General features: G+C 37.4%; 1 protein-coding gene across 5 annotated transcripts in view; it reads left to right on the top strand.

Moving 5' to 3' along the window:
• The window catches only part of PCCB (propionyl-CoA carboxylase subunit beta), a 76152-nt gene that overhangs the window by 11616 nt on the left and 44098 nt on the right, over window positions 1–20438 (top strand). For 4 of the 5 annotated variants that reach the window (XM_087430528.1, XM_087430531.1, XM_087430530.1 and 1 more), the window contains one exon: window positions 8802–8912. The exons of the other annotated variant lie outside the window; for it this stretch is intronic. In XM_087430528.1, the coding sequence (XP_087286654.1) occupies window positions 8802–8912 (111 nt within the window). The remainder of the gene's footprint in view (window positions 1–8801; window positions 8913–20438) is intronic. 5 annotated transcript variants of the gene reach the window in all.

The raw sequence follows: 20438 nt of genomic DNA, 5'->3' as shown, positions 1-20438 counted from the left end.
GATTTTTCCCCCAAAGCCCCAGTAGACAGTTGCATGTCATAGCTGCACATCCCTCTAGTTGCTGTATGTGGGATGCGGCCTCAGCATGGCCGGAGAAGTGGTGCGTCAGTGCGCGCCTGGGATCCGAACCCAGGCCGCCAGCAGCAGAGCGCACGCACTTAACCGCTAAGCCACGGGGCTGGCCCTACACTGTCTTGATTACTGTAGTTTTCTAGTAGTTTTGAAGTTGGATCAAGTCACCCAACTTTGTTGTTCTTTTTAAAAATTGTTTCAGCTGTTTTGGGTCCCTTGCATTTCCATATAAATTTTTGCATCTGCTGTCAACTCTACAAAAATGCCTGCTGAGATTTGATAGGAACTGTATTGAGTCTACAGACAATTTTGCAAGAATTTACGTCTTAACATCTTGAGTCTTCCACTCCATGTAGATGGAATGTTTCTCCATTTATTTGGGTCATCTTTAATTTCTCTCAGCAATATTTTTTTTTGTGTGTGTGGGGAAGATCAGCCCTAAGCTAACATCCATGCTAATCCTCCTCTTTTTGCTGAGGAAGACCAGCTCTGAGCTAACATCTATTGCCAATCCTCCTCCTTTTTTTTTCCCCAAAGCCCCAGTAGATAGTTGTATGTCATAGTTGCACATCCTTCTAGTTGCTGTATGTGGGATGCAGCCTCAGCATGGCCGGAGAAGTGGTGCATCGGTGCGCGCCCGGGATCTGAACCTGGGCTGCCAGTAGTGGAGTGTGCGCATTTAACCGCTAAGCCACAGGGCCGGCCCTCAGCAATATTTTGTAATTTTCAGCATACATGTCTTGTGCTTCTTTTGTTATTTATACCTAAGTATTATTTTTGATGGTATTGTGAATGGAATTGTTTATTTCCTTTTTGAGTTTTTCTTTGCAAATGTATAGAAATACAATTGATTTTTATGTGTTGATCTTGTGTCCTGCAGGCTTGCTAAACTTGTTTATTAGCTCTAAATGTTTTTGTGTGTGAATTCCTTAGGATTTTTTATATATGTGATCATGTCTTCTGCAAATAGAGATAGTTTTTAATTTGGATGCCTTTTATTTCTTTGTCTTGCTTAATTGCTCTGGCTAGAACATGCAGTACAGTGTTGAATAGAAGTGGTGAGAGTGGACATCCTTTTCTTGTTCTTGAACTTGGGGAGAAATCATTCATTATTTTACCAGTAAGTATGATGTTAACTGTGTGGTTTTTTTTGTAGATGCCCTTGATCAGGTTGAGGAAGTTCCCTTCTACTTCTTGTTTGAATATTTTTATCATGAAAGGGTATTTAATTTTGTCAAATGCTTTTTCTGCATCTGAGATAATCATTTGATTTTTGTCCTTTGTTTTGGGTGTGTTACGTTTGTTGATTTTTGGATGTTAAACCAATGTCGTATTCCTGTGATAAATCCCACTTGGTCATGGTGTATAATCCTTTTTATAAATTGCTGGGTTCTGTTTGCTAGTATTTTGTTGAGTGCTTCTGAGTCTCTATTAATAAGAGAGATTGGTCTTTAGTTACCTTTTCTTGTGATGTCTTTTTCTTCCTCTCTAATTTTTTGCTGCTCTGAATTATTTTTTCCCCCAGCTTTATTGAGTCTTATGATGTCTTTTTCTGATTTGGTATCAGGATAATTTTGGTCTCATGGAATGAGTTGGAAGTGTTACTGCCTCTTCGGTGTTTTGGGAAGAACTTGTAAAGGATTGACATTAATTCTTCTTTCAATGTTCAGTAAAATTCACTAGTGAAGCCATCTGGGCCTTGACTTTTCTTTATAGGTAGTTTTTTGATTATTGATTTCAATCTTTTTGTTATAGGTTTGTAAGATTTTCTGTTTCTTCTTGACACGGTTTCAGTAGTTTGTATTTTTATAGGAATTAGTCCATTTCATCTCAGTTACCTAATTTGTTGCCATACAGTTAGTTGTTCATATTATTTTCTTATAATCTTTATTTCTGTAGTGATGTCTCCTCTCATTTCTGATTTTAGTGATATGAATTCTTTGTTATTCTCTTTAAAGGTTTGGCAATTTTATTGATCTTTTCAAAGAATCAACTTTTGGTTTTATTGATTTTTCTCTGTTTTTATATTCTATTTCATTTATTTCTGCTCCAAGTTTTATTTCTTTCTTCCTGCTCGCTTTGTTTTACTTTTTCTGGTTTCTTAAGGTGGAAACTTAGGTATTGATTTGAGACTTTCTTTTAATATATATTTTTACAGCTATAAATTTCTCTCTTAGCAGTGCTTTCACTGCATCTCGTAAGTTTTTTTTGTTTTTTTCCCTTTTTCTTTCCAAAGCCCCAATAGGTAGTTGTATGTCATAGTTGCACCACCTTCTAGTTGCTGTATGTGGGACTCCACCTCAGCATGGCTGGACAAGCGGTGCGTTGGTGTGTGCCCAGGATCCGAACCCGGGCCGCCAGTAGTGGAGCGCTTGCACTTTACCACTAAGCCATGGGGCCGGCCCCCTACTTTTTTTTTTTTTTTTCCCCCTGCATCCCATAAGTTTTGATATGTTACATTTTCATTCATCTCAAAGTATTTTCTAATTTCCTTTGTAATTTCTTCTTTCACCTGTTGGTTATTTAGGAGTGTTTTCATTTCAATGTATTTGTGAATTTTCCAGTTTTTTTTTTGTTATTCTAGTTTTATTCCATTGGGATTGGAAAAGATACTTTGTATGATTTCAGTAATTTTTAATTTATTGAGACTTATTTTGTGGCCTAACATGTGGTCGCTCGTAGAGAATGTTCCATGTGCACTTGAAAAGAATGTGTCTTCTGTTGTTGAGGGGAGTGTTCTGTATATGTCTGTTATACATACTGCTTTATAGTGTTCAAATCCACTATTTCCTTGCTGATCCTCTGTCTCGTTGTTCTATCTATTACTGGAAGTAGGGTGTTGAAATCTCTAGCTATTATTGTGTACCTGTCTATTTCTCCCTTCAATTCTGTCAATTTTTGCTTTGTATATTTTGGGGCTTTGTTGTTAGGTGCATATATTTTTGTAATTGTCGTATCTTGGCGTATTGAACTTTTTATCAATGTGTCTATCTTTGTCTCTTCTAACTTTTTGAAGTCTGTTTTGTTTGACAATAATATAGCCACCCAGCTCTATTTTGGTTACCCTTTGCATAGAATATCTTTTTCCACCCTTTTACTTTCATTTTTTTGTCCTCATATCTAAAGTGAAGCTTCTGTAGATAGCATATTGATAGAGTCTTTCTTTTTAAATCAAATCTACCAATCTATATTAATAGGAGAATTTAATCCATTTACATTTAATGTGATTACTGATAAAGGATTTATGTCTGCCATTTAACTATTTCTTTTCTGTATGTTACATTTACCTCAATTCCTCCATTAATGCTTTTTGTGGTATTTAGTTGATTCTTTTTTTTTTGGTAGCATGCCGTCTTGATTCACTTCTTTCATTTTTATTTTTTTTTCTCTAGTGGTTACCTTGAGGATTACAATTAACACCTTAAATTTACAGCAATCTGAGTTGAATAATCCCAGCTTAGCTTCAGTGATAAACACTCTGCTTGTTTGCATCTCCATCCCTCCTCTTCTATATTGTTATTATCAGAGATTACATCTTTATACATACCCATTAACAGATTTGTAATTGTTTTTTGCATTTGTCCTTTAGATCAGATAGGAAGAAGAGAGAAGTTACAAACCAAACCAAAGTACGGTAATTCTGTCTTATTTTATTTACTTAGGAAGTTGCATTTACTCTAGTGTTCTTTATTTTTTCTCATGGTTTCAAGTTACTGCCTCCTGTCCTTTCATTTCAGACTAAAGGATTCCTTGTAGCATTTCTTGTATGGCATGTTTACTTGCAAACAAACTCCTTCAGCTTTTTTTTTGTCTGGAAATGTCTTAATTTCTCCTTCATTCTTGAAGGATAGTTTTGCTGGATATATTTGAGGTTTTTTTTTTAATATATATAAATATAAAAATGTATTCGAGTTTATTTTTATATATAAATATCCCACTGCCTTTTGGCCTCAGTGGTTTTTCATACGAAATCAGCTGTTAATTTTATTGAGAATCTCTTGTGTGTGGTGAGTTGCTTCTCTCTTGTTGCTTTCAAATTCCTCTCTTTGTGTTTGAGTTTCACCAGTTTGACTATAATATGTCTTGGCGTGGATCTCTTTCAGTTCACCGTGCGTGGGGTTCATTGAGATTCTTGGTTGTGTATATTCACATCTTGCATCTAATATGGGAAGTTTTTGGCCATTATTTCTTTTTTTTTTTTAATAATTTTTATTTATTTATTTTTCCCCAAAGCCCCAGTAGATAGTTGTATGTCATAGTTGCACATCCTTCTAGTTGCTGTATGTGGGATGCGGCCTCAGCATGGCCGGAGAAGCGGTGCGTCGGTGCGCGCTTGGGATCCAAACCTGGGCCGCCAGCAGCAGAGCGCACGCACTTAACCGCTAAGCCACGGGGCCGGCCCATGGCCATTATTTCTTCAAATATTTTATCTACCTCTTTCTCTCTTTCTTCCTCTGAGATTCCTATAATGTGTATGTTGGTACATCTGATGCTTTCCCATAGGTCCCTCAGGCTCTGTTCATTTTTCTTCATTATTTTTTTCAGCTTTTCCCCAGACTGGATAGTTTCAATTGTTTTCAGGTTCTGTGAATCTTTCTTCTGCTTGCTGAAGTCTGCAGTTGAACCCATCTAGTTTGCTTTTTATTTCAGTTGTTGTACTTTTCAACTCCAGAATTTCTGCTTGATTTCTTTTTATAATTTCTATCTTTATTGGCATTCTCATTTTTTTTAATATAATTTTATTTATTTATTTATTTTTCCCCCAAAGCCCCAGTACATAGTTGTATGTCATAGTTGCACATCCTTCTAGTTGCTGTATTTGGGACGCGATGTCAGCATGGCCGGAGAACCGGCGTGTCAGTGCGCACCTGGGATCCGAACCCGGGCCGCCAGAAGCGGAGTGCGCACACTTAACCACTAAGCCACGGGGCCGGCCCAGGCATTCTCATTTTGTTGAGACATTATTTTCTTCATTTCCTTTAGTTCTTTTTCCATGATTTCCTTTAGCTCAATGAACATATTTAAGACAGTTCGTATAACATCTTTGACAAGTCCAGTGTCTGGGATTCCTCAAGGATGGTTTCTGTCAAATTCTTTTTCCTGTGAATGGGCCATACTAGCCTATTTCTTTGTATGTTTTGTAGTTTTTTGTTGAGTACTGGAAATTCTAAGTACTGTGTTTGTAATGTTGGAAATCTAATTCTCCCGCTCTTCAGAGATTGCTGATTTTTGCTTGTATGAGTCCTTATGTGACTTTTCCAAGCTATTTTTGCAAAATGTTTTGAGGTTGTCATTGAAGTTTTAGTTCCATTGTCTCTGCAGTCAACAAGTGATCTGACAAAGATTTCCTTAAATGTCTGGCTCCGAGAAGAGGTGAACTGTCTCTTTAAACTCCATTTCAGCTGAGAAGCTGCTTGAGTCTTTCAGGGTTGAAACAATGGCCAGCCTCTGTGCTGGCCCCTTAGTGATCAAAAGCCATGATCAGTAATCACGACACACAACCCTGATTTTTGGAGGACAGTTTCCTTATTGCCACCCTGACACCAGCTAGCTACACTAGGAACACAAGCTGCCCAGTCCCTGTGTCTGCCTGCCACAGGATTGTAGGGTATGGGATGGTAGCTGCTATGCTAAATTTGGAAATTGACTGAAATTTACCTGCCTCTTCATGAGACTCTCCTCTGGATGCTACAAGTGTTGCACTCCAGAGTCCCAAAATAGTTGCTTGAGATAGTTCCTGCCAGCTCAATAGTTGTTTTGGTAGAGAGATGGATTCTTAGAGCTTCCTATTCCATCATCTTTCATGACGTCGCTCAGCTCTTATGTTAAACACATTTTTAGTGTACTTTTCTAATTTCTCTTTTTTTTAAACTATTTTTTGAGGGTTTTTCTTTTAGTGGTTGCTCTAAGGGTTACAATATGTATCTTAATTGGTCATAATCTACTTCAAAATAATACTGAATTCTGGTAAAATGTAAAATTTCCTCCAATATAGCTCTGTTTTATCTCCCTTTCTTTGTGCCGTTATTGTTATATGCCTATGTTATAAGCCCTACAACAAAGTGTTAGAATTATTGCTTTATATAACAATTTTGTCTTTTAAAGTATTAAGAAGAGAGAACAATATTAAGAAGAAAGAATAGTATTGTATATTTAATCACATATTTACCATTTTTAGTTTACTTGCTTCTTGTGGACTTGAAGTACTGTCTGGTGTTATTTTCTTTCACCCTGAAGGACATCCTGAGCTGGTGTGGGCAGTGGTAGCAGCCTTAGTTAAGAATGCCACAGACTCCCAGTGTTCTTATCTCAAGTTGAGCATTTCGTTAATAAACAGTTCTCAATTTGTTAATGTTTGGTCTGATTTCAGAGCCCTGAAATGTTTGTTTTTGACAATTTTGTCCAGTTTTATAGTTGTATTTTGAGGAGAGTGTTTTCTGAACTCTTCACTCTGGCATAGTTGGGAGTCCACCCACCCATCTTGATATTTTTTGCAGAATATGGACAACTTCTTTTTCAACTTTGTTGTATTGTGGTTAAAGACATATAATATAAAATTTACCAACTTAACTATTTTTAAATGTACAGTTCAGTGGTGTTAAGTACATTCATAATGTTGTGCATTCATCACCACTATCCATCTGCATAACTCTTTTCATCTTGCAAAACTGAAACTCTATGCCCTTTAAACAATTACTCTGCATTATCCCTTACCCCCAGCCCTTGGCAACCACCGTTCTACTTTATGTCTATGATTTTGACTAAGTACCTCATATAAGTGGAATCATACAGTATTTGTCTTTTTGTGACTGACTAATTTCACTTAGCATAATGTCTTCAAGCTTTATGTATGTTGCAGCATGTGACAGGATTTCCTTCCTTTTTAAGGCTGAATGATATTCATGTATGTACATAGTACATTTTGTTTATCCCTTCGTCTATTGACAGGCATTTGCATTGCTTCCACATTTTAGCTTTTATGAATAACGCTGCTATGAACGTGAATGTACAAATATCCTTTTGAGACACTGCTTTCCATTCTTTTGGGTGTATCCCCAGGAGTAGAATTTCTGAATCATATAATTCTACTTTTAATTTTTTGAAGAACTTCACTGTTTTCCACAGTGGCTATACCATTTTACATTGCCACCAACAGTGCACAAGGGTTCCAGTTTCTCCACATTATCACCTTGTTTTCTGTTTTTTTTTTGTGAGGAAGATTGGCCCTGAGCTGACATCTTTGCCAATCTTCCTCTATTTTGTATGTGGGATGCCTCCAGAGCATGGCTTGGTGAGTAGTGTGTAGGTCCATGCCGAGGATCTGAACCCGTGAGCCCTGGGCCCCCAAAGCAGAGCACGCAAACCCAACCACTACGTCACCGGGCTGGCCTCATTGTTTTCTGTTTTTTTGATAGTAGCCGTCCTAAGGCATGTGATGTGGTATCTCATTCTAGTTCTAATTTGCATTTCCCTAATGATTAGTGATGTTGAACTGGAGCGGGAGGGGCTTGCAACAATGGAAGGACGTGCAGCAACAATGGCCTGCCACCTCTGTCACTGCACCTCTGTGATCAGAACCCACAGTTGGCAATTAGAGTACAGATCCCCAGTATTTGAAGGACTAGGTCCTGTTTGCCTACTCTGGCTCCTAAAGGCTTTGTGTAAGCGGCTCTGGGAACCCATGCACACAGCTGCTTGTGCACACCTGCCTCCCTTGTGGCTGGGGTTGGGGGATGAGTAGCTGCTACTGTGCTAAGAGCTGAAATTGACCAAAATTAACCACAATTTACCCTCCACATCTTCCCCTGGAAGTTGCAAGCCTTCAGTAGACTCCAGAGTTCCAAAATAGTTACATTAGACAGATTATGCCAGTGTAGTTGTTGTCTAGGTGGGGAGAAGATTCCTGGTGTTTCCTACTCCGCCGTCTTCCCAGACTCCTCTATCTATAGATGTCTTTTTGTACTGTCCTGAGATTTGTCGTATGATTTATAGAAATTGGGCTCAGAGCCAAGGGCAGGGCTAAAAGTGGACATACTTCTCTTAGGCTGATGGTGTTCAGGGGAAGGAAGGAAGTTGGGGGTTGGGCAAGGAGTCATTGGGCTCTTATCTTGCCTGAGTCTTCCAACCCCCAATTTTGTCTTTCCCAGGAGATGGCCTGAGGCTTGGCCCGTCACAACATCTTTGTCCCTATGGAGCCTTTCTGGCTCATGCTACCTCCCTCTTTCCCATATGCCCTGTCTCAGGCGGCAGACGTTGAAGACTCAGGGTAGAATAGCACCTGTCTCTTAGCCTTGCCTTGTAACTGCTGGGTACCCTCTGTGAACAGCGTGAAGGGGCTCCAGGATAAGTGGAGCCTGTATACTCTAAGGTTTTTGTTCCTTTTTTTAACCAGCTTTATGCAGACAGGGGTGCTGGGCCTGAGGTGTGTTTGGAGCTGGGGTAAGAATGGTGGAATTCTCTCTGAGCTCATGTCTTGTTGGAGGTTTTGGGTAACTACTGACAAGGAGGGGAGAAGGTATAAGCCCCAGAAAGTAATATGCCAGCCATCTCACAAGTTATGGCAATAAATTGTGTATAAATTCTGGAATTTACTGATTCGGTCTCTTGCCTCCAGGATAGAATTTCTGTGACTAAAAGCCAAGTGTAATTTTATTGTTGCCTTTATTTTTCTGCAGATAATGCCTTGAACACCTCTGTAACCAGATGTGTTTGCCTTTCTCTTTTGGCAGAGGAATGTCGTGGCATCCGGGGTCATCCCTCAGATTTCTCTGATCATGGGGCCTTGTGCTGGTGGGGCTGTCTACTCCCCAGCCCTAACAGACTTCACGTTCATGGTAAAGGTAAGAAAGAAGGGCCTGTTTCTCCTGCCCTTTGAGAGTTGGGCAGTACTTCACCTGCAATAAAAATAATAACTGACCCAGATCTGGGTTCTTATCTGTGTTCTCATTGGCTTTCAGCATAATGATGATAAGGTCTTAGTGGAGAGAAGGTTCTGGCACAAAATCTGTAGCTTGTTGGGGGTTCAGTGGCAGAGTGTGCTTACATGCTTTATTGGTGGGTGATTTTGCTTGTTGATCTGAATTGCAAATGGTTTTCAAGTAATAAAGTATCCTGTCCTGTGCCCAGACAGATGATTGTTTACTGAATCCTATTCAAAATGTTGCTGATGGAAGGCTTTTCTGTGATCTGTTTTATCGGGAAATTGTTTCTTATGTTCTACCTTTATTTCTTCAGCTGTGTGCTATTTTATTAAGTTTCGTCTGTAATGATAATGGATAAATCTGATCTCCAACTTCATTTTGAGAGGTACCTATCTTTATTACATGATTTTGATGGAATGATATTTTAAAATGATTTTTAAATGAAGCCTACTTGAATTTATACATGAGTAATTACTCCTAATCTGATACTTTTTTAAAAAAATCAGTCTTTTCCTCTTAAAATATTTTTAACAATGATGAACAATAAATGCCAAGCAGAAAGATTGGGGGTGGGGGAAATGGTCATCCAATGTGAGGGGAACAGTGCTGGAGGGAGTGTAAATAGGAAACACTTTTTTATGGGGTAGTTTGGCAATAGGAATTAAAAAATTTAGAAAAATGCTTACCCTTTGACCCAAGTGTTTTGTTCTTAGTGAGAGAATGAAAGCAACCTAAATGTTCAACAACAGGGGTGGGTTTTAAAAATTAAGATGACCACATCTCTTACTTCCTGAACAAAGCAGAATTCCCTGAACTTTGCCCACTAAATCTATATATACCGTACCTACCTGGTGCTCCCCCAGTCCTCTTCTCCTTCCTGCCTGGTAGGATTGGAGGTGTGGGATCAACTCCTCTGGCTAAGGCTGGCTAAGGCCATACTTTGCCCTTCTCCTTATATACATGCACATTGCTAAGTATAACTCGCTGCACCTTTTCAGTAGCCTTGTGCTGTCAGTTCTCTTTTATATACTATCTTCAGTCTCTGCCTTGGTACTGGATCTTCTCAACAGAACTTAACCATGTTCAGGTCTTTCCTGTCTTCAAAACAAAAAATGCCTCCCCTAGTCTGCATCTCCCTGTGGCTGTTGCCCTATTTCTATCTTCCCATTCTCTCATTAACACATTTCAATTTAGCTCTGTCCCCTCAGTCCACTAAACCTGTTTTTCTAAGGTCATCAGTGACTTCTGTATCAGTGTGAATGCTCTTTAACTCTCATTTTCCTCAATCTTTCAGCAACGTTTTTTTTTTCTTGGCTTCCATGATGCCACACTCTGGCATTTCTGGCATTTCCTCTCACATCTCTGACCTTACCTTCTTGGTTTCCATTGCCATTGCACCCTATTCTGCTCGCTCTAGTTGCTAATCTAGTTTGTTCTAAACTGCTTTCTCTCTTCTTTTTTATTTTCCAGCTCTGTTGAGATATAATTGACATATAAAATTTGTACACTTATATTGTAAAATGGTTACCACCATAGCCTTAGTTAGCTAACACCTCCATCATGTCATATAATTACCATTACTTTTTTGTGGTGAGAACATTTAAGATCTACTCTTAGCAACTTTCAAATATGTAGTACAGTATTGTTAACTGTTATCACCATGTTGTATGTTATATCTCCAGAACTTATTCTGGAAGTTTGTACCCTTTGACCAACATCTCCCCCTTTCCCCAACCCTCAGCCCCTGGTAACCACCATTCTGCTGTCTATTTCTATGAGTTCAGCTTTTTTAGATTCTATGTATAAATGAGATCATACAGTATTATCTTTCTTTGACTTATTTCACTTAGCCTAATGCCCTCAAGGTCTATCTGTGTTGTCGCAAATGGCAAGATTTCCTTCTTTCTCATAGCTGAATAATATAGTCCATTGTGTGTGTGTATTTGTGTGTCACATTTTCTTTATCCATATGGATATGGATTTCCAATGGAATAATATTTCATTGTGTATGTATGTATATCACATTTTCTTTATCCATTCATCCATTGATGGACACTTACATTGTTTTCATATCTTGGCTATTGTGAATAAAGCTGCAATGATCATGGGAGTTCAGATATCTCTTCAAAGTCCTGATTTCATTTCCTTTGGATATATACACAGAAGTGGGATTGCTGGATCATATAGTAGTTCTGTTTCTAATTTTTTGAGGAATCTCCATACCGTTTTCCATAGTGGCCATATCAATTTACATTCCTACCAACAGTGCACAAGGGTACCCTTTTCTGTACATCCTCACTAACACTTATTTCTTATCTTTTTGATAATAGCCATTCTAATAGGTGTGAAGTGTTACCTTATTGTGGTTTTGCTTTGCATTTCTCTGATGATTAGTGATGTTGAGTACCTTTTCCTGTACCTGTTAGACATTTGTATGTCTTCTTTGGAAAAATGTCCGTTCAGTTCCTCTGCCCATTTTTTTAAATCAGATTGCTGTGCAGAAGCTTTTTAGTTTGATGTAGTCCCACTTGTTTATTTTTGCTTTTGTTTCTTGTGCTTTTGATGTCATATCCATAATATTGTTGCCAAGACACTGTCTTTTCCCTTATATTTTCTTCTAGTTTTATGGTTTCAGGTCTTTAAGTCTTGAATCCATTTCAAGTCAGTTTCTTTCTTCTGCGTGTGGTTATCCAGTTTTCCGAACACTATTGAAGAGGCTGTCTTTTTCCCATTGAGTATTGTTGGCCCCCTTGTCAAATATAGTTGACTGTATATGCAAGGGTTTATTTCTGGGCTCTTGATTCTGTTCCCTTGGTCTGTGTGTCTATTTTTATGCCGGTACCGTACTGTTTTGATTACTATAGCTTTGTAATATAGTTTGAAATCAGAAAGTATAATGCGTCCAGCTTTGTTCTTCTTTGTCAAGATTGCTTTGGCTACTTGGGGTCTTTTGTGATTTCATACCAGTGTTAGGTTGTTTTTTCTATTTCTGTCAAAAATGCCGTTGGAATTTTGGTAGTAATTGCATTGACTCTGTAGATGGCTTTGGGTAGTATGGACATTTAAACAAGATTAATTCTTCTGATCGTGAAGATGGGATCTCTTCCCATTTATTTTTGTCTTCTTCAGTGCCTTTCATTAAAATCTTATAGTTTTCAGTGTACAAATTCACCTCCTTGGTTAAATTTATTTCTGAGTATTTTATTATATCTGCTATTGTGAGTGGATTGGTGTTCTTTATTTCTTTTTCAGATATTTTGTTGTTAGTGTACAGAAATGCAACAGATTTCTGTATGTCGATGTTTGTATGCTTTCTTTTAATTCTGCTTTCATCCCAGTTAATCCCGTCCTCCACTTGCAGAACTTTAGTTAATATCTGCATCCTGGTGCCACCGCCTCTTTCTTGTCCTCTGCCACTAATCACGTCTTAACTGTTTTACATCTTAAATATTCCACGTGTTTAATGAGAGTGCAATAAAAATGCCAGCAGTTTCTTTTTTAAAGGACTAGACAAGGTAAGGAAAGCAGTGCGTAAGGATAAATATTCCATGAAAGAAGTGTAATGAAGGGTTAGCCTCACCGGGTGATAAAATATATTATGAAGCTAAAATAACTAAAATTGTTTAATCGACTTATAAATAAATAGAAAGACCAAGGGAACAGAACGGAATTGAGAAATAGATCTAAATATACTTGGACATATAGTTTATGAAGAGAAGGGTATTGTTCTGTTAGGGTCACCGATGATGTCAGTTTTTTGAATCAGTGACCCTGATTCCTGTATCACTAAATCCAGTTGACATTTCTCAGTCCTTATCTTGCTTGCCCTTTCAGCAGCATTTGAGCTGGCTGATCACTCCTTCCTCTCTGAGACATCAGCGCACCAGACTCTCTTGGTTTTCCTCTTCTAGCTCTTCTTTCATTTCCCTGGTCTCAAGAGTTTAAATATCTATCTGTATAGACAACTCTCAAATCTATTTCTTCAGGTTGGAGCACTCCTAAACTCCAGGATTATACATTCAACTGCCTATCAACATTTCCATTTGGACTTTAATGGATATCTTAAACTTGATAAGTTTTGATCTCTACCAAGCCTCTCTTACAGTCTTCCCCATCTCAATAAATGGCAAGTCCAGTGGCTCAGGTCAAAAACATTGACACTATTTTGACTCAGCTTTTTCTGTCACATCCCAAATTCAATCAATCAGAAATCATACTTGCTCTGCTTCAGGATATAACGTAAAATATAATCAAATTGCTATATACTTCTTTCTACTTACACTGCTACCATTTTGGTTCAAGCAACTGCCTGGATTATTGCAGAATCCTTCTAACTAGTCTCTCTGCTTCTGTTTCTGCCTTCTTTCCCAGTTAATTTTTAAATTGCTAATCATTTTTAATTGTCTAATGTAATACATACTCAGGGAAGTACATAAAATATGTGCAGTTTAGCAATTATTGTAAAGTAAAAATCCATGTAGGTAACATCCAGATCAAGAAATGGCCCTCTGGAGCCCTGCCTCCATTACCTTCCTGATAGTTATTGCCTCCATCCGTCCTGCCTAGAATTATTATCTGTTTTTATGGTAATTTTTTCATTTGCTTTGCTTTAGAGTTTAAAGTTTTAAATTATGCCTCACTACACAATGTGGTTTAGTGTTACCTATTTTGACTGTAGTGTAAAGTGAAATCATATAATATGCATTGTTTTGTGCATGGCTGTGACTTCTGTTTTTTAGATTTATCCATGTTCCTTGTAAATGTAGTTCATTAATTTTAATAGCTATGTATTAAATTATCTTAATGTACTCATCCATTTTACTCTTGATTGACATTTGTATTTCAAGATTTTTGCTACTGCAAATGATGCGGATATAAGCATTCTTATACATGTATCGTGGTGCACACATGCTTCAGTTTCTCAAAGTATGGGCAATGTTAGGCCGTAGGATAAACATATCTTCAGTTTTTCTAGGTAATGCGTATTTACTAAAGAGGGTGCAGCAATTTACACTTCTACTAGCAGTGTGTGAGAATTTCCACTTGTTCCTTATCCTTGCCAGCACTTTTATTAACATAATTTAATTATGCCAGTTTACATGTGGTGTGATCTCTCGTTGTGGTTTTAATTTGCGTTTCTGAGACTAGTGAGGTTGAGCACCTTTTCATGTTTTTTCTTTTGTGGCATGACTGTTCATCTGTTTTGCTCATTTGAAAAAAATTGAGATTTTTGGGTTTTTTTCTTACTAATTTTTAGGAGTTCTTTGTATATTCTGGATATAAGTTTTTAATCAATTATGTATGCTGCACCTGTCTTTTACCACTCTGGGACTTGCATTTTTCCTTCTCTTAGTGCTATCCTTTAAAGAGTTTTTAAAAAATCTTTTTATTTTGAAATTTCAAATTTACAGAATTCTTAACCATTTGAGAGAGGATTATATGTATCATGTCCCTTTACCCCTTAATTCCTCAGTATATAATTCTTAAGAACTAGGATGTTTTCTTACATAACCAGTTATTCAAGGAGTTAATAACACTGATACAATTTTCTAAAAAATTATGGTAAAATATACATAAAGTTTACCGTTTTAACTGTTTTTAAGTTACAGTTCTATGGCGTTAGGTACATTCACATTTTTGTGCAACCATCACCACCATCCATCTCCAAAACTTTTTCATCTATCCCAACTGAAACTCTGTACTCATTAAACACTGACTCTTCATTCTTCTCAACTCCTAGCCCCTTTCTGTCTCTATGAATTTATGGAATCATACAATATGTGTCCCTTTGTGACTGGCTTATTTCAGTTAGCATAATGTCTTCAAGGTTCATCCGTGTAGTAGCATGTGTCAAAATTGCCTTCCTTTTTAAGGCTGATTAATATTCCTTTGTATGTATATACCACATTCTGTTTATCCATTCATCTGTCAGTGAACACTTGGGTGGTTTCTACCTTTTGCCTGTTGTGTATAATGTTGCAGTAAACTTTGGTGTACAAGTATCTGTTTGAATCCCAGTTTTCAGTTCTTTTGGGCATACACCTAAGAGTGGAATTACTGGGTCATATATAATTTTGTTTAATTTTTTGAGGCAACATCATACTGTTTTCCACAGCGGCTGCACCGTTTTACATTTCCACTTGCAATGTGCAAAGGTTCCATTACTTTTTATCCTTGTCAACACTTATTTTCTGTTTTTTTTAGTAATAGCCATCCTAATGGGTATGAAATGGTATCTCATTTTGGTTTTTATTTATATTTCTCTGATTAGTGATGCTTGAGCACTTTTCATATTCTTATTGGCAATTTATGTATCCTCTTTGGAGAAATGTCTATTCAAGTCTTCTGTCCATTTTTGAATTGGGTTGTTTTTTTTTGTTGTTGAGTTGTGGGAGTTCTTTATATATTCTGTATATTAACCACTTATCAGATACAGGCATACCTCGTTTTATTGTGCTTTGCAGATATTGTGTTTTTTGCAAGACTCTCCATGAGCAAAAATATTACAACTTGCTGAAGGCTCAGATGATTAGCGTTTTTTAGCAATAAAGTATTTTTTTTTTTGCTGGGGAAGATTCACCCTGAGCTAACATCTGTTGCCAATCTTCCTCTTTTTTTTTTGCTTGATGAGCATTAGCCCTGACCTAACATCTGTGCCAGTCTTCTTCTACTTTATATGTGGGACACCACCACAGCATGGCTGGTGAGTGGAGTAGGTCTGTACCTGGGATCTGAAACTGCTAACCTGGGCTACTGAAGCGGAGCACATGAAACTTGAACCACTTGGCTGTGGGGCCAGGCCCAGCAGTAAAGTATTTTTAATGTATATATATTGTGTTTTTAGACAATGCTATATTGCACACTCAATAGACTATAGTATACTGTAAACATAAATTTTATATGCACTGGGAAACCAAAAATTTTGTGTGACTTGTTTTGTTGTGGTGGTCTGGAACCAAAACTGCAGTGTCTCCGAGGTATGCCTGTGTATGATTTGCAGATGTTTTCTCTCATTCTATGGGCTGCCTTTTTATTCTGTTCATAGTGTCCTTTGCACAAAAGAGTTTAATTTTGACGAAGTCCAGTTTATTTCTTTTGTTGCCTCTGCTTTTGTTGTCATATCCAAGAAATTTTTGCCAAATCCAATGTCATGAGACTTCCCCTATGTTTTCTTCTAAGAGTTTAGCTCTTATGCTTAGACTTTGATCCATTTTGAGTTAATTTTTCTATATGGTGTAATGTAAGGTCCAGCTTCATGTTTTTGCGTGTGGATATGCAGTTTTCCCAGCACCATTTGTTGAAAGGACTGTCCTTTCCCCATTGAATGGTCTAAGTATCATTGTTGAAAACCATTTGACCATATACTTGAGGGTTTATTACTGGGCTTTCTATTTTATTCCATTGGTCTGTATGTCTGTCTGTCTTTATGCCAGTACCACACTGTTTTAATTTCTTTAGCTTTGTAGTTTTTTGTTTGTTTGTTTTGGTGAGGAAGATTCACTCTAAGCTAACACCTGTTGCCAGTCTTCCTCTTTTTTCACTTGAGGAAGATTAGCCCTAAGGTAACATCTGTGCCAGTCTTCCTCTATTTTGTATGTGGGTCGTTGCCACAGCATGACTTGACGAGTGGTGTAGGTCTGCACCCAAGATCTGAACCTGCGAACCTTGGCTGCTGAAGTGCAGCGTGCCAGGCTCAACCACTACGCCATGGGGCTGGCCCCTGTAGTAGGTTTTGAAATCAGGAAGTGTGAGACTTCCAACTTCGTTCTTTTTCAAGATTGTTTTGTCTATACAGAATCCCTTGAGATTCCACATCAATTTTAGGATGGATTTTTCTATTTTTGCAAAAATTGTCATTGGGATTTTGATAGGGATGACACTGAATCTATATATGGCTTTTGCTAGTGTTGACATCTTAACAGTATTGTCTTTTGATCCATCTACAGATGTCTTTCCATTTATTAGTGTCTTCTTTAATTTCTTTGAGTGATGTTTTATAATATTCAGTGTACAAGTCTTTTGCCTCCTTGGTTAAGTTATTCCTAAGTACTTTATTCTTTGAGAAGCTATTGTAAATGGAATGTTTTTATAATTTCCTTTTCAGATTCTATGTTGTTAGTGTATAGTAATACAACTGATTTTTGTGTGTTGATTTTGTATCCTGAAACTTGGCTGAATTCCTTTATTCCAACTTTTTTTTTGTGGAATCTTTAGGGTTTTCTCCATACATGATGTCATCTGCAAACATAATTTTACTTCTTCCTTTCTGATTTTGGATGCTTTTCCTTTTTCTTGCCTAATTGCTCTGGCTAGGACTTCAGTACTCTCTTGAATAGAAGTGACAAAAGCAGGCATCCTTGTCTTGTACCTGATGTTAGAGGAAAAGCTTTCAGTCTTTTGCCATTGAGTATGACGTTAGCTGTGGGTTTTTCATATATGGCCTTTATCATGTTGAGGTGGTTTCTTTCTATTTCTAGTTTTCCAAATATTTTTATCATGAAAGGGTATTGAATTTTGTCAAATGCTTTTTTCTGCATCGATTGAGATGAACATGTAATTTTTTCCCTTGTTTCTTTTAATATGGCGTTTTACGTCAATATTTGTGTGTTGAACCATCCTTGCATTTCAGAAAAAATTTCACTTGGTCTTGGTGTATGATTCTTCTAAAATGTTGTTGACTTGGTTTGCTAGTATTTTGTTGAGTATCTTTGCATCAGTATTTATATGGGATATTGACCTATAGTTTTCTTGTAGTGTCTTTGTCTGGCTTTGGTATTAAGGTAATTATGGACTTCATAGAATGAGTTGAAGTGTTCACTGTTCTTCACTTTTTTGTGGAAGTTTGAGAAGGATTGGTGTTTAATCATTCTTGAAATGTTTGGTAGAATTCACCAGTGAAGCCATTTGGTCTTGGGCTTTTCTTTGGGAGATTTTTCTTTACTGATTCAGTCTCCTTACTAGTTATAGGTCTATTCAGATTTTCTGTTTTTTCGTGATTCAGTGTTAGTAGGTTGTGTGTTTCTAGGAATTTGTCCATTTCATCTAGGTTATCCAATTTGTTGGTGTAGAATTGTTCATAGTACTCTTGTAATCCTTTTTATTTCTGTAGTATTGATGGTAATGTCCTCATTTTCATTTCTAATTTTAGTAATTTGAGTCTGTCTTATTAGTCCATCTAGCTAAAGATTTGTCAATTTTGTTCTTTTTGAAGAACCAACTTTTGGTTTCATTGATTTTTCTCTATTGTTTTTGTACTGTGTTTTTCATTTATCTCGGCTCTAATCTTTATTTCCTTTCTTCTGCTAGCTTTGGGTTTAGTTTTTTCTTCATTTTTTTAATTCCTTACAGTGTAAACTTAGATTATTTGAGACCTTTATTCTTTCCTAGTCGTAAGTGTTTACAGCTATAAATTTCCCTCTTAGCACTGCTTTCACTGCATCCTATAAGTTTTTGTTTATTATGTTCTCATTTTCATTTGTTTCAAGATTTTTTAATTTCTCTTGATTTGTTCTTTGACCCATTGGTTATTTAAGAGTGTGATATTTAATTTCCACATATTTGTGAATTTTCCAGTTTTCCTTCTGTTTGCTTTTAGTTTGATTCCATTGTGATTGGACAAGATAGTTTGTATGATTTCAATCTTTTTAAATTTATTAAGACTTGTTTTACATATGCCTAATATATAGTCTATTCTATTCATTAGTTTTGTCTACTCTACCATCCAGATTCCAGTTTGGTCAGTTGTCTCACTAATGTTCTTTATAGCATTTTCTTTCTCCAGTACAGGATCCATTTTGGGATCACGTAGTGCACTTAGTTTTCATATCGCATTAATCTGGAACAATTCCTCAGACTGACTTTGTCATGATATTGACATTTTTGAAGGCTACAAAATGAATTATTTTGTAGATTGTTCCTCAGTTTAGGTTTATCTGATGTTTCTTCATGATTAGATTCAGATTAGGTATCCCATCCTGTCTACTGCACAAGTGATGTTGTATTCTGCTCAGATTATCACCTCTAGTGACAAGCGATGTCCATTTGTCCCTCACTGGTGATATTAATTTAATCACTGGTCAAGGTGTTGTCTGGTTTTTCCACTATGTAGTTACTGTTTTTCCCTTGGTAACTGATAAATGCTCATTGGGGAGATACTTTGAGACCATACAAGTATGCTGCTTCACATTGCACTTTTCCTCCTTGATTTAGCATCTATTGATGATTATTGTTCAAACCATTCTTTATAAAATTATTTTCCAACTCCACCACTTGCTTCATATCAGATAGCATTCTACTCTAAAGAAGAGCCCTTGGGCCGGCCCCGTGGCTTGGCGGTTGAGTGCGCGGACTCTGCTGCTGGCGGCCCGGGTTCAGATCCCGGGCGTGCACCGACGCACCGCTTCTCTGGCCATGCTGAGGCCGCATCCCACATAGAGCAACTAGAAGGATGTGCAGCTATGACATACAACTATCTACTGGGGATTTGGGGGAAAAAATAAATGAATAAATAAAAGTATAAAAAAAAAAAAAAGAAGAAGAGCCCTGCTTTCCTGGGTATTTGTTTTTTTTTTTTTCTGAGGAAGATCAGCCCTGAGCTAACATCCATGCTAATCCTCCTCTTTTTGCTGAGGAAGACCGGCTCTGAGCTAACATGTATTGCCAATCCTCCTCCTTTTTTTTTCCCCAAAGCCCCAGTAGATAGTTGTATGTGATAGTTGCACATCCTTCTAGTTGCACTATGTGGGATGCGGCCTCAGCATGGCCAGAGAAGCGGTGCGTTGGTGCGCGCCCAGATCCGAACCCAGGCCGCCAGTAGTGGAGCGTGCGCGCTTAACCGCTAAGCCATGGGGCCGGCCCCCTGGGTATTTGTTAATTTCATCGATTTATTATTAATCACATAATGGGTTTATGGATTTCCTGTTTTACTCAATGGTTTATAATCCATTACTGTCATTTTTTGTTTTGATGCTCAGATGATCCTTAACTTAGCCAGTGGGAGTCCCTTTAACCTGGATTCTGTGCCCTTTTGATACGAGAACCAATGTCAGATGTATACTTTATGGGTAGTATATTTTAGTTCTTGAACTTTTTCCTACTCCAAAGTCATGAAGATAGTTTCTATTTTCTAGAAGCTTTATTATTTTGCCTTTTACAATTACATCTATAATCCAGTTGGAACTGATTTTTATGCACAGTATGAAGTAGAGGTAGTTTCATTTTTTCCAATATAGGTGCCTAGTTGATCTAGAGCCTTTTATTGAAAAGAACATCCTTTCCTGCTCTGTAATGCCACATATGTTGTAAATCGAATGTCCATATATCAAGAGTTTTTCACTGAGCTTTCTTGGTCTGTTTTATCTCTGTGCTGGCACTACACTATCTTTTTTTTTTTTTTTTTTTTTTTTTTGTGAGGAGATCAGCCCTGTGCTAACATCCGCCAATCCT

This window comes from Ceratotherium simum, chromosome 5 (assembly GCF_057802395.1).
Source record: "Ceratotherium simum simum isolate JZ-2026a chromosome 5, ASM5780239v1, whole genome shotgun sequence".
Classification (NCBI taxonomy): domain Eukaryota; kingdom Metazoa; phylum Chordata; class Mammalia; order Perissodactyla; family Rhinocerotidae; genus Ceratotherium; species Ceratotherium simum.
The sequence above is the reverse complement of the archived record's forward strand: the minus strand, read 5'-3'. Positions and strand labels throughout refer to the sequence as shown.